Source organism: Maylandia zebra, linkage group LG11 (assembly GCF_041146795.1).
Source record: "Maylandia zebra isolate NMK-2024a linkage group LG11, Mzebra_GT3a, whole genome shotgun sequence".
Taxonomy (NCBI): domain Eukaryota; kingdom Metazoa; phylum Chordata; class Actinopteri; order Cichliformes; family Cichlidae; genus Maylandia; species Maylandia zebra.
The window spans coordinates 1758762-1774125 of NC_135177.1; the positions used below are offsets into that span (position 1 = coordinate 1758762).

The following is a 15364-nucleotide window of genomic DNA, read 5'->3' on the forward strand; positions in this document are numbered from 1 at the left end:
TGTATGATGACAAGATGCTCCTGTCATGGTCAGCACTGGTCTTTATTTACCCGTTGCTATGTTGAATCGTAGTTTCGGGGCTCTATTGATGATGCCTTTCTTTGCCTACTATGGCACTCAGCAGAGTGAACCTGAGCGCTTCAGTGCGTCATTCCATTGAACCACACTGAATTCACTCTGATCAGCTGTTGTGGAGCAGGAAGCGCGGAGTTGTTCAACTTGGAATTTATTTTTAAACTCCGTTTGTTGAACCTACTTCTTGGAATCAAGTCAACACACGACACCAGACGGTGGCGATGATGCACCGTTCGCTGTTTGCCCACCGCCATTCCTTCTTTTAAGAGAAAGAAGAAGAAATCTTAACGCCTGGTTAGCTGCTGACGTGTATGTGCGTGGAAGTGTCAGTGGATATCGTTTAGTTCTTTCCGCGACAGTTCAAAATGAAATCATTAGATTGAGCTCGTACCTCGATGGTAAAATACGAGCCGAGGATAGCGAGGACTATCAGCACAGGTAGGTGTCCAACATTTAAATCACTGACCGGCTAGCCGGCAGAGCTAAAGCGCTAACTGTAGCAAATACAGCCGAATGCTATTCATTAGCAAACCGTAGCGGTTTAAATACACCATTAACATGGTTCTGGTTCCGTCGCTGCCACCGTTTCCTTTCACCTCATGGTTTTTCATTCAGTCGCTGCTCAGCTGCTCTTTAAAGCACAGAGTCCTGCTGTGTAGCTTCTCAGCCGTCCAGGTTACAGTAGCCTTAGAGCTTGAAAGGAAGGTAACTGCACTTATTTTCAGGGTTTTTCTTTTGTGACGACATTTCGCCTCTTCCGTTTGATCTCTCCTTCATTTCCCTTAAAACTGAACAAACGTCTTGGAGAAGGGACGAAACGTGTTCAAAAATCCAATTGACCTTCTTTTCAAGCTTATATGTGGGACTCAGTAGCTTTCTCAGTCCGACACGCCAGCACATCATCAGCTGCTTCAAGAAACACGATTACTACATTAACCCAGAAACTAGTAATACATGAAGGAAGAGGACATCAGCCACGCAGGTTTCATTCCAATGAATAGTGGCTTTTATATAGTACTTAAGTTAATTAGCTTTAAGCATTTCATCTGCGTACAATTCATGGCCGTTTAAAGTGGATGTGAAACACTACATATATTAAGTGTAATTTACACCATAGAGCCTTAAACACACACACACACACACACACACACACACACACACAGTCACGGCTTTAACACTGTCAGGGAAGCGAGAGTTAAGATCCTTCAGCATCGCTACAGGAGGAAAATAATGCTACATAACATTGTGCTTGATTGTTTGGGATTTATGACATGTTTTAGAGCAGGGCTACAGCGTGTATATTAGGCTAATGCATAGTGTTTGTGATAAGAACAAACCTCAATGTCTCATGTGGGAAACAGTGCTAATCATAGCTGTATTTACATAATAAAATAACCCAGGGTTGGGGTTAGAGGAAGCTGAAGCATCATGCAGATTCTAACCAGCACCCAGTTATTCAGCATGAGCATTCATGCAAAACTTGTGTGTGCACATGCTTCTGCTTCACACTCAACTTGACCTGTAATGATTTGTCCATCAGTCTGCTTTGATGTTTTTCAGCCTGTTGGCTCTAGTGTTATGAAACCCCTCACTCTACTCATACTGTTGTATTAATATCTAAATGCTGTTTTTGCCTCCTCAGGGTAACAAAGCGTCGCACAGCTGCACACAGGAAGGCACACAGCTGCTGCCCTCACCAGCAGCTGAACAGCAACACACACAACAACACTTTATGAGGACTTTCCAGAGGTTAGCAAGCTCCTGTTTAAACCTGTATTTTTTGCACTATATTGGATGACTTGAAAATAGTTATAATAAAAGAAGCCAGAAGAAAGAGCACATTGGAGGAGCTTAAACTGATAATGGTTAGTCTTTTGCTAGAAACCTGCTCAAAAAACATTAAGGGAACAGTTGATGATCATCACGTATAGTCGGTTTCACTTCTGACCTTCAACTCTGGTGCAAATAAAAGTGCAAACAGGTGTGCTGGTGAGGCAACAAAACAAAAGCAACACTAAATCTTTTTACCCACTAAAATGCTCGGCGTAGCGGTCTGGAGCTCTGTTATACTGTGGACTGAAAGTAACAATGGACGCAGCGTATGTGAGACAAAGGGAGAGATATAGAGTCTGCAGCACTGTTCCTGAAATCGTCATTAAAGCCTTTACTGGGAAAAGCCAGCCTTAAACTCAGGAGTGAAGACGGGCAAACGTGGTCGCTGCTGTTTGTTTAACACAGTGAAATGATGCAGCTCACAGCTCCGGTTTTATATCCGATACCTGCAGCAGACGGGCGAGTCTAAAGGGGGGCATGGGGTTTCACGGCTTTCTGAACATGTTTCAACTTGAAAGTGGAATAATATAAAATATTGCATTAATATTTAAACATTTTAAAATAAAAGCTTTCTTTTTCACAAGCCAGAAAAAACGTACATGGGCCATTAAACTCTGAGCCACTAACCTGAGGGTTGTAAGGTTGGACCCTGAATTATTGTTAATATGATTTCATGTCAACACCAGCAAAACACCTGTTTCCAGCAGCGTGCTCTTAACGTCACAAAGCCTTCCAAGCAGCCAGAGTGAAGGTCATTATTTTATGCTGTATCATTTTGTTTGATTGGAAATGGAAGTTGCTGGACTAGACGTGACTAAGATGGTTAATGGTTGCACTGTTTAATAAAGTTCAGGGACGCCATCGGCATCGCTCAGTGTAACCTCTGTAGCTCCAGCAGAGGGAGGACAGACGACGTCACAGATGAACTTACTCTGTTTTCCACAGGTGTGTCTTGGCAGCTTTGTGAGGAACAATGGGGAAGAAGAAGGTTCCAGATTTGTACAGAGCCCCCTTCCCCTTGTACTCTGTGAAAGTGGACCCTGACACAGGGCTGGTGATCATAGCAGGAGGAGGGGGGGCCTCCAAGACGGGCATAAAGAACGCTGTGGTCAGTACTGAAGATGGGTGTTGTACAGTCGCTGTAGTGTTGCTGTGTCATTGTCCTGATAAGGCTCATTTATGTGATCTAATAACGTATACCAGGATGATCACAGACAGCATGCTACGGTAGTTTACATGCACACATGAGTTCTTCTGTTCACTTGTGCTTTTCTTCTTGTATTTCTTGACTCTCTGGAAACAAACTAACAAAAATAGTGTTTTGAGTGTGTTTGGTGAGAGTATCCTGATACATGATGCACACTGAGTTTGTATCCATAGTACAACAGTAGCAGACTGATGTTTGTGTTTTACAGCACTTCCTGGATCTGCAGCTCGTTGGGGAATACCAGCACAGTGCCAGTCTCCTTCACTCCCATGATACTGACACACGTGCTACCATGAACATGGCTGTAGGTAAAGGTGTGATTGCTGCAGGACAGGATGGGACCTGCTGTCTGATGCAGTTTAAACAGTGCACGCAGAAAGAAGCCAAAGATGCTAATAAAGATGGTGAGGCACACTGCTACAAGCTAAATATGCTAAAATGACACCTCTTTATTGTGTCTGATTCAATTTAATGTTATATTTCCCAAACAGCAGCTACAGCACTGAGCATGAAGAAAAGGGTTTTATGGTCTGAGACAAAGACTGAACACCTTCTGTTCAAATAAAAAGTGTCCTCTGTGCTGCAGGGAAAAGCAAGCAGCAGGGTAACGCCAGGCTACGAGCTGGGAAAGGAGACAAGTGTGGACAGGATGGAGTTACACCATCTGGAAACATGTCAGATATGAAGGACGAGACGATTCACATCTCTGTGACCGCTTCAGCTGAAGTGCAGTCAGACCTGAACCCTCAGGATCCGCTTCAGAAAGTCGTCAGGTTCAGTCCTGACCAGAGCCTGCTGCTAACTGGAGGCACCGATGGGCACATCAGAGTCTGGGAGGTAAGACTCAATCATTTCAGCCACAGCTGTTAAACATATACAGTTAGCTCCGCATAGACAGAGACGGTGTTTTCTTCTAATGTTGGTTCTGAACATTACCACAATGAAGAACACTTTCAGCCTTCATGCAGTGAACAAAAAGATTGCATAAACTGAAGCATTTCTTTCAAAAACACAATCCTGTCACTTCAGCGGCTCAAAAGTAATAAATAAACTAATAACTAAAGTATTGATTTCAGGGCTTGCAAAATCGCTAGTCCGACATCCCGGGGCTTTTTCCAGTCGGGTTACTAAAATCTATCTCAGCCCTGCCTGTCGGGCTATCATAGGAAGGTGCTTTTGCAAATGTAGCTGGGTAATTGTGTCATTAGCATCGATGAGCCTCTGTCAAAATGTGACGTATTGAAATCGCGTTTGACTTTGCGCTTGTTTGTTGCTTTCACTTTCATTTTGTGATCGCACAAACTGTATAAAGAGCGGCAGTACTGACTGGTGAGTGAAAAGCCGACCACAACGCCGAAAAGTTCTGACAAATCAGACTACGAGGCAAAAAGAAAGCGCATCTTTTTTGGTTTCATGGACAAAAGAATTTCTGTGGCTGGGATATGACGAGCGAAATAACATCATGTTCTGCAGGGTGTGTCGTGAGTTTTTGAGTCGACAAGCGCCTTTGTTACTGGGACCAGTAATTTTAGGAAAGACCCCATCAGAACCCGTGAGACATCTGTGCATCACAAGAAATGCATTATTGCCCAGTCTGCAGCATCTTTCCCAGAACAAACACCAGTTGCAAAAAACATACTAAAAATAAACCAAGCACAACAAGAAGTCCTGAAGAAGCTGTACCAGAACTGCGTACCATGTTGCAAAGAGTGAACTACCACTGGCAAAATTTAGCCGTCTTTGCAAACTTCAGAAAGCAAATGGCCTCGATCTTGGTTCCACTTGCCTCAGTGACCATGCTTGCAGAGTTTATTGGAGCAGCAGCACAAACTTCAAGACACCGGATTGAAAAGGAAATTCAAGAAAGCAGGTTCTTATCCATTCTTGCAGATGGCAGTACAGACACTGGTATAATAGAACAGGAGTTGGTTCACGTCAGGTATGTGAGGGATAATGGTGACGTAGCCACATACATGATCAAACTTCAGCCAGTCAAGAGTGCAAATGCTGCAGGTATTTTAGAGGCTTTTGATGAAGCAGCGAACACCATGGGTATCAGAGAAGATACATGGAAGGAGAAAGTAGTGTGTGCAACTGTTGATGGCGCTGCAGTGATGATGGAGAAAACAGGAGTAGCTGGGAGACTGAAACAGAGGATACCCCACATCATAACAATCCACTGTGTGCCACACAAACTAGAGCTAGCTGTGCTGGATAGCGTGAAAGGCTGTGAGTACCTGGTGAAATTTGAAGATACACTGAAAACCATCTTTAAGATGTACTACTATTCCCCAAAGAAGCGAAGAGAGCTGACAGAAATAAGTGAACTGCTAAATGAGAGGCTGGCACATTTCAGTGGCCTGAAGAGCACACGGTGGCTCCAAGCCGGCGGAGATGACTGAAGGCTGTGGAAAAAAATTACACTCCCACTGTTGTTCATATGGAGAACATGGCAGAAGGAAGTGATGTCAAAGCCGAGGATGCAGCCAAGGCTAAGGGGGTGGTGCAGGAGATGAAGACTGAGAAATTTGTTCGCTTCCTGCGTTTCATGTTGGACTCCAGTACCATCTTATCCAAGTGCTCTACTGATTTTCAGCATGATAACCTAAACATCACACGAACCAATCAGTTAGTTGAGAGCACAACATCACGCTTACTCAGCCTAAAAACAAAACCAGGAGAATATCAGAAAAGCTTGGACACAAAGTTCACAGCGAACCAGGATGGTAGCATTTGCTACTGTGGAACTCGGTAACAAAAAGTCAGCCTCTGCTAGCAGAGGTGAGGGCACAGGCAGAGGCACCTTTGGTGCAGAGATCCAGAAGATTATTGACAACACAGTCAAGTACATGGACAACAGATTTAAAAATCTGCGTGGAAAAGCCTCTCTCTAGTTTCAAGGTTTTTGACCCTTCCACTCTTCCCTACCCCAGAGAAGAGCTGGCGAATTATGGGGATGAAGAGGTGGATTATCCTGTCACACATTTTGCCTGTTTGCTAGATGAGAAAGAGAAAATTCCACAAGAATGGATGGATCTAAAAGTGTGGCTTGCAGAACGCCGGGGTCGCAAAGTAGATTGCTTGTACAGGGATCTCCTCTCTGAGAATCCAGAACATCTCTCTCATATCTTGTTGCTGGTGAAATTAATGCTGACACTTAGTCCATCGACAGCCATCTGTGAGAGGATTTTCTTGCATGAACCGAGTGAAGACAAACATCGTACCTCTCTACACCCTGAAACACTGAATGACTGCATGCCACTCCCTATTAATGGGGAAACAGTTGAATCTTTTTGCCCTGACAAGTCGATTCGTTTCTGGATGTTTTCTTGAAAAGGTTCAAGACACCTGGATCATAAAACCCCGACAAAAACAAAGAGCAGTGAAATGGAGGGCAATGCACAGGAAGAGAAAGCTGATGAAGGAGATGCTATGCCCTCAACGTCGAGTGGCATTTTCTCATCCGTGACTTGAGTGGAAATGTCAGATCAGGATCTGACACAGGCTGATTCATGTCCCACACAGTTCTTACAAGTTCACAGAAATTTCTGTTCAGTTAGAACCAAGTATTTGAGTTGGTGATTGTAATTTATATACAGTTGTTGTAATTTTTGTTTTAACATTTTTTTGATTGATGTTTTGTTTCCTTTACAATATTATACAATAAAAATAATCTTTTTTTATTCGGGCTACTTAAATTTACTTTGGGCTACCAAAAACTGAAGAGTGACTGGCCGAAGGGCTAGCAGGGATTTAGAAACTTTGCGAGCCCTGGATCTCTAGTACTTGGTTGAGAACCCTTTGCTGGGAATGACAGCCTGGAGTCTTGAACTCAGGGACATGAGCAGGTTTCCTCCTTTCTAATGCTCTGCCAGGTCTTTACTGCAGCAGCTTTGCTGTGTGTTTGTGGGTCTTTCTGTCCAAAGTCTTCGATAGTTAAATGCTTAATTGGGTTAAGATCAGCTGACTGATTTGGCCATTTGAGAATATTCCCCTTCTTTGCTTTAATAAACTCCTGGGTTTGTTTGGCTGTGTGTTTTTGAGTCATTGTCCATCTGTATTATGAAACGCCCCCCAATCAATTTGACTGGCGTTGGCTGCATTTGAGCAGACAGTTTGTCTCTGAACACGTCAGAATTAGTTTGGCTGCTTCTGTCTGTGTCACATCTATAAACACCAGTGTCCCAGCACCACTGGCAGCACCCCCAAGCCATCAGTCTCCACTGTGCTTACAGATGTGATGGCTTTGGGTCATGAGCTGTTCCACACCTTCTCCGTGCTTTTCTTTCTTGCCATCGTTCTGGTAGAGGTGGATGTTGGTTTCATCTGTCCAAAGAATGCTTTTCCAGAACTCTGCTGGCTGTTTAGGTGTGCTCTCTTTTGTTTCGCTTTCTTTTCTTTTTTCTTTTTTTGCAAGCTCCAGTCTAGATTTTTTGTTCTTGAGACTTATGAGCGGCCTGCACCTTGCAGTAAGCTCTCTGTATTTACTTTCATGTAGTCTTCTATGGTAGACTTGGATACGCCTACCTCCTGGAGAATGTTGCTTGGTTGTGAAGGGGTTTCTCATCACCATGGAAATGATTCTGCGATCATCCACCACTGTTGTCGTGGACGTCCAGGTCTTTTTGAGTTGCTGAGTTCTCCAGTGCTTGCTTTCTTTCTCAGGATGCACCAAACTGTAGATTTTGCCATTCCTAACAGTGTGAGTGTTTTCTCTTTCCGCAGTTTAAGGGTGGCTTGTTTCACCTGCACAGAGAGCTCCTTTGACCACATGTCTGCTCACAGCAAAATCTTCCAAATGCAAGCACGACTCCTCAAATCAACTCCAGGTCTTTTATCTGCTTGATAATGACAGAACGAAGGAACTGCCCACACCTGCCCATGAAATGGCCTTCGTCAGTTGTCCAATTACTTTTGGTCCCTTTAAAAAGAGGGTGGCACATGTTAAGGAGCTGAAACTCCTAAAACCTTCATCCAGTTTGAATGTGGATAACCTCAAATGACACTATGTCCATATTCATAATGTAACTATAACTGGAATGTTTCAGTAAATAAGTATTAATCACATCTGCAATTTTCTAAGTACATATATTTCTAAAGGTGTTACTACAGATGTTGGTAACAGCCCATCCAATCCATGCATGCAAAGAAATCAAGCATAGCTCTCTATAATGTTAATATTATGTTAAATAATGAGAAATGACACAGGGGAGCATTGAAAACACGAAGAAAGGCATGAAACCAGCTGAAATCTCAGTCATTAGAAAGCAATCATTCAGTGCACGTCTTGTTGTTGTCGGCAACAGTGGTTACTGAAGGTAAACATGAGCACTGGGGTGATAATCTGCAAGTGGAAAGAACGTGATTTCACTATAAACCATAATAATGTATTTATTGTTTTTGAGCTCAGTATTTAGTGGAGTGAGATGTTATAAGACGCTGGTGTATTTGTCCTGCAGTGGAAGAATAAAACGTTGTCTTCACCTGGTATGTCCTGTTTCAGTTTCCTTCCCTGAAGAAAAAGTTTGACTTCAAAGCACATGAAGGAGAGATCGAAGACTTGGATATAAGTCCTGGGAACAAGGTCAGTGTCAATATTTAACAACACAACTTGCACCACTAGCTACTTGATGAGGTGAACCTGTTCATCTGCTCATTAATGCAAATGTCTTATCAGCCAATCACATGGGAGCAAGCCAGTTTAGTTTTATTTATATAGCACCAAATCACAACAAGTTATATCAAATCACTGTAAGGTATGTAAAGTACCCTACAATACAAAGAAAACCCCAACAGTCATATGACCCCCCCTATGAACAAGCATTTTGGCAACAGTTGAGAAGAAAAACTCCTTTTTAACAGGAAAAAGAGAGCCAGAGATTAATAATGACTAATAATTGAATCCAGAGTGATGGATAACCACAGAGTGAGTCTAAAGGTGAGTGAAGAAGAAACACCCAGTGCATCATGGGAATCCCCGGCAGCCTACGTCTATTGCAGCATAACTAAGGGAGGATTCAGGGTCACCTGGTCCAGCCCTAACTATATGCTTTAGCAAAAAGGAAAGTTTGAAGCCTAATCTTGAAAGTAGAGATAGTGTCTGTCTCCTGAATCCAAACTGGAAGCTGGTTCCACAGAAGAGGGGCCTGAAAACTGAAGGCTCTGCCTCCCATTCTACTTTTAAATACTCTAGGAACAACAAGTAGGCCTGCAGAGCGAGAGCCAAGTGCTCTAATAGGGTGATATGGTACTACAAGGTCATTAAGATAAGATGGGGCCTGATTATTTAAGACCTTGTATGTGAGGAGCAGGATTTTGAATTCTGGATTTAACAGGAAGCCAAAACAGGAGAAATCTGCTCTCTCTTTCTAGTCCCTGTCAGGACTCTTGCTGCAGCATTTTGGATCAGCTGAAGGCTTTTCAGGGAGTTTTTAGGACTTCCTGATAATAATGAATTACAGTCGTCCAGCCTGGAAGTAATAAATGCATGAACTAGTTTTTCAGCGTCACTCTGAGACAGGATATTTCTAACTTTAGAGATGTTGCACAAATGGAAGAACGCAGTCTTACATATTTGTTTAATATGTGCATTGAAGGACATGTCCTGGTCAAACATGACTCCAAGATTCCTCACAGCGTTACTGGAGGCCGAGGATGTTTGATATAAAGGAAGGTTGGAGATTGGCCTGTAATTAGCTAAGACTGCTGGTTCTAGAGATGCTTTTTGAGTAAAGGTTTAACTACAGCCAGCTTGAAGGCCTGTGGTACATAGCTGATTATTAGAGATAGGTTGATCATATTTAAGATCGAAGAATTAATTAATGGCAGGACTTCTTTGAGCAGTTTTGTAGGAATGGGGTCTAAAAGACACGTTGATGGTTTGGAGGAAGTAATTATTATAATAATAATAATGGATTGGATTTATATAGCGCTTTTCAAGGCACCCAAAGCGCTTTACAATGCCACTATTCATTCACTCTCACATTCACACACTGGTGAAGTTATTGAAGTTAACTCAGAAAGATCAATTGGAGAAAAAGAGTCTAACTTAACATCAATGGTACTAAGAGTAGCTGTAGATAATATTACATCTGTGGGATGATTACTGGTCATTTTTTCTCTAATGATAAAAACTTTATTTGTGAAGAAGTTCATGAAGTCATTACTAGTTAACGTTAAAGGGATGGTTGGCTCAACAGAGCTCTGACTGTTTGTCAGCCTGGCTACAGAGCTGAAGAGAAACCTGGGGTTGTTCTTATTTTCTTCAATCAGTGATGAATAGTAAGACGTTCTGGCTTTACCAGATTGCTTTTTTTTTTTCTTTAAATAAAAGCAAAGAAGTAAAATTATTAATAAGATAATTAACCTTTGTAGCGTTCAGGTAGCTGCTCAGCAAATTTAGGTCTTTGGTTAAGATGACCTGCTAAGAAATGTGATTTTGGGCGTGGCGTGGTTGTTGATGTCAGGACTTGAAAAGAGAAGAAATTGCTGATTTACTGGGATTTTCCTGCTCACCTATCTGTCATTAGAGTGATCTGAAAAAGCTCACTGTCAGAGGAGAATGGTTGAACGTTCGAGTAGACGTCTACAGCAGCAGACTGGACTACATTTCTACAATTGCTGTTTCCAAAATTGGACAACTGAACACTGAAAAATCATCAAATTCGAAAGTAACCTTTTCTACATCTGAGTGCTTTTTGTCTAATACACACACACAGTAACACTCTGAGTGCATCGGGAGCAACTTGGCGTTCAGTGTCTTGCTCAGCGATACTTTAATAAGCAGACTGGAAAAGCCAGCGATCACAAACCACCGACTTTCCAGTCACAGGCACCCTCATGACCTCCTTAGTCACTAGATTTCTACAAATGTCAGTCCCATCTCTTCATCACCTTTTGGAGTTTTTCCCTCATGGATGTGCAGCTGACAGATATACAGCATCTGTGTGCTATGATGACAATATAGATGTTTCAAGCACCTTGTTGAATCTGTGCCATGAAGAATTAAGGCAGCTGTGGATGCAAAAAGGGGTTCAGGCTCGTACCGGCACGGTGTAACTTAGTAGCCAGTTAGTGTAGATGGTTCATCAGTAACCTTCTGTCTGTTGTCATATAGCATCTGGTGACTGTTGGTCGGGACTTTGCCTGCAGTGTATGGAGTGGCAACCAGTTGTCTATGAGTCTTAAATGGCATGAAACCATGTCTCAAATAGATGAGAAGACCTATCGATATTTGGCTTGCAGGTAAAACCTAATCTAGCTTGTTCTTCAATCAAAGAGCATCTTAGTGTTTCATACAGTACGGTGCACCCAGAAAGCATTCATGCTTCACTTGTTCCACGTGTTGTTACAGCCTTATTCCAAAACGCATTAACACAATATCTCACAATGATGCAGTGAAACAAAGTTGACTGGAAATTTGTTTAAATTTGAAAAATATAAAATGGGACACTTCCACAAGTACTGAGTGTTTGTGACGGAGCTCCTGCGTCCTGTTTTCATCACCTGTCCGATGCATTACTCAAGAAAAGTGATGCAGCATGTTACTTATTTACTCACTACAGAAAGTAATTTGTTACACTACTTGTTACATTGCATTGAGATCTGAAAATGGCTGTGCACTGTTGCTCCCCATCTAAGCTGACGGAGCTGCACTGTGCGCGTCAAGCTTGTAGCATTTAACAGCTGCCAGAGGTGCTTCAGCAAAGTACTGAGCAGGCTGTACTTATGTACCAGTGTGCATCTTAGTCTTTCATTTTTTAATCAAGTTGCAAAGCTTCAAGCAAACTTTTCCATTTTGTGGAGTTTAGTCTGCAGAATGTGAATGTGTAAAATAAATGGAATCCATCCATAAGACTAAGAGATGAAAAAATGTGGAACAAGTGAAGTGATGAGAGTTTCTCAGGTGCACTGTACAGACGTCTGTCAGTAACAATGACTGCATGGTTGTCTGTTCGCCTGTTTCAGGTTTGGAAAGGTTGAAGACCAGAAAGATGCCCTGAGACTTTACACCGTGCAGATCCCCCATAAACGAGACAGAAAACCTCCCCCGTGCTACCTCACCAAGTGGGACGGCAGGAGCTTATTGGCCATGCTGACGGCTCCCTGCGGCACGGAGGTCATCTCCAGTCTGGCTGTCAGGTAACAGCTTCATAAATGCTGACATGCAGACTGGCTGTTGTGTTTGTTGAGATGTGGTATGACTACGATGTCTAACGAGGCCCTCGTTTCTGATTTCAGACTTTTTAATCTGATTTAGTGCGACCTAAGCTCTGCTCCTACAGAGGCTGATTATCTGCTTTAATGTTGTCACGTCCTCACAGCGTGCGGCTCTGAATACTGTCGCTCCTCTGAACAAGTCTCAGACGTCCTGGCTCTAACTCACAAATACACAAGTAACTAATCAGTAAGCTGGAGAGGAAATGTCTTCTCACTAATTTAGAGCATTTTCATTTAGCCTGGAGAGTGTGTGAAAATGAGAATAGCTCCAGGTTTTTCCAGCACTGTATCCATGGCGACAAAGAGGCTCTGATGACTGCTCCTTTTTAACCTTGAATAGTAATGACTTCATCAATAAAGTTGTAACCATTACACAAAACATGACTCATAACAATCCCATAGACTTCTTACTGTATACAGCTACTTTCACTGATATTTATTATTTAGACTGTCCGAGTTTACCTGCAGAATCACTTTTAATCTTCACCCTCCATGTTCATTTTACATCGTTCCTACAAGGCTGCTCAAAGACATCCTGCCATTAGCTCACTCTTCGATCTTTATCACTCTTTATTAATTATGTATGCATGTACATTTAGGATGGCAATAATTAAGCTATTACTCAAAAAGCATCTCTAGACCCAGCAGTCTTAGCTAATTATAGGCCAATCTCCAACCTTCCTTTATATCAAACATCCTTGAAAGAGTAGTTGTCAAACAGCTAACAGATCATCTGCAGAGGTTTATTTGAAGAGTTTCAGTCAGGTTTCAGAGCTCATCACAGCACAGAAACAGCTTTAGTGAAGGTTACAAATGATCTTCTTATGGCCTCTGACAGTGATGTTTCTCCCACTGAAAACATCCAGAATCAACCTTTTGGGATCTTAATATTATACAGATTTACTAACCTTAACCCTCTAGTTGGGGGATGGACAAGGTACCTCTGGGTTCAGGCAGCAAGGATGTTGGCACTGTTCTTTAAGTCCTGTGGTTTATGTGATGGTGACTCTTGTTCTAACACGCCCTATAGTCTAAAGAGCTTGGTAAGAAAAATGTCTGGACCTCTTTAAGTTGCTTGAAGACGTTTCACCTCTCAAGCAACTTAAGGAAGTCCAGACACTTTTCTTACAAGCTCCTTAGACTACGATGACCTGGATGACCGAGAACCTTCACAGACAACACGTCCTATAGATGTTTACATTGGATAGTGTGGAGGCACTGCTCCATCTCTGTACTGCTTTAGCCTTAGCTGTCTTTTAGACGTCCCCTTTACTAATTTTCATCACTAAACTGGACCTCTGAACTAAGATGGCGCCCACAACAATGCTAAAGTCAAGGTCTTCAGTCAGCAACCATTAGCTGTGCACATCTTTTATCAAAAGTGATTAGTGTTTCTCTGAAAGCACGTTTGCGTAGCATATTGAGTTTGGAAAGGCAAGTCGGACTTGAAGCTGTTTGCTTTCTTCCTCGTAGTGACTCTGGAACATTTCTTGGCCTTGGAACTGTGACAGGATCAGTAGCAATCTACATCGCGTTCTCCCTACAGGTGACACGCTGCACTTACAGATGCATAAATCCAACAAGCAGCCATGTTTTTAACTTATAACGTGGTGTTTGTATGCAGAGGCTGTATTATGTGCATGAATCACACGGCATCGTGGTGACAGACCTGGCCTTCCTGCCTCACTCCATGAAAGGCAAGAACATCAAGGGGAACAATGAAACAGCCCTGCTGAGCGTAGCTGTGGACAGTCGCTGCCAACTACACCGTGTTGCCAGAAGAAGTAAGTCTTGCATCATCATTTATTGAACATGTCTCATAATCTCAGAGCCTGTTCATCATTTCCTGTGTTCTCTCCAGGATACTTCCCTGTTTGGCTGGTGTTGTTCTTCTGTGGTGTCCTGGTGGTGGGAGTCGTTCTCCTCCTACAGCACCTCTTTCCAGGGTTTATTTAAGTCGTACATGTTGCCACGAATGAGCATTTAATCATCTCTCTGCATCGGCGGACCTGAGTTCAGCCTTCATGCGTCCCATCACTGCACCGTTACTAAACCAAACCTGGACAGCGTTAAAGGTTTATCATCGTTTAAAAGCCGGATTTTCATTGGATTGTTTTGTGAGGACGTTGCCTTTTATTAAAAAAACGTTCACAGTGAATGATCCATTGACTTTGAGTAACTTTAAAAAAATGTTGGCAGCAGAGACATGAATGATGACAGAAGCTGCTCGTTGGTTAAACATGTTTTTGTCTGGATTCAGCTCAATATAAATAAAAATGAATCAAACTGAAATTGTTTTTCATTGGACGTCTGAATTCAGACGTTTCCTGTGCGAGCTTGTGTCGTGTTGCAGAAGAATAGCAAGTCTGGCTTTATGAACACCTGAACAGCTTCTTCAGCCTAAGGACAAAAATAAGACTTAAAAAACAACCTGATTCCATTTGGTTAAATAAAAGAATAAAAACTAATAAAAACCAATGATTTTAGCAGTTTACTTTGTGCTTCACAACAGTGACTGTTCAAGCTCTACATTTTACAGCAGTTAGTTTTAAAACCCTGAAGTTTATTTGAGCACAGTAGAAACTTGCTGTTGAACTCATCCAACAGGTAAACGTCTCAGATGACCAGACAAACCTTTGATTGTTGGGTCTTAACTTAAAGTATTGTTTCTTGAGGCGACTGTTTGGTCCTGTGTGAATAAAACTGAATAAAACAACCACATGCATAAAGGTTATTTTAATTTATAAAGACACTGGCTGTAAAGAGCTGGCCTGAGACACAACAGACCAACAGGACTAATCATTAGTGATAGTATGTCTTCATCAATAAACTGCAAACTTGCCTTCTCGTTAGAGAGCTCAAGCTCTTGTTGCATTAAGCAGTAGCTTTATTTCAATGATCTTAATATTTTTTTCTGCCATCAGCTGTCACGATGTTTCAGCCTCTCGCCTGGATAAGGTACCTCTGGGTTCTGGTAACAGGGATGTTGGTGCCTTTGTGGATGGGTCTGGTTGTAGCACATCCTGCAGA

The 15364-nt window shown here is 42.3% G+C and overlaps 1 protein-coding gene across 1 annotated transcript; it reads left to right on the top strand.

The window, feature by feature from the left end:
* Positions 1-128: 128 nt before the first annotated feature.
* Positions 129-14626, top strand: preb (prolactin regulatory element binding). Its single transcript, XM_004569113.3, has 11 exons — positions 129-513; positions 1718-1824; positions 2854-3016; positions 3324-3519; positions 3702-3952; positions 8619-8699; positions 11232-11359; positions 12083-12256; positions 13808-13880; positions 13959-14118; positions 14196-14626. The coding sequence occupies exons 3-11, from the start codon at positions 2882-2884 to the stop codon at positions 14288-14290; spliced, it is 1293 nt and encodes a 430-aa protein (XP_004569170.1). The 5' UTR covers positions 129-513; positions 1718-1824; positions 2854-2881; the 3' UTR covers positions 14291-14626.
* The last annotated feature ends 738 nt before the right edge of the window (positions 14627-15364 follow it).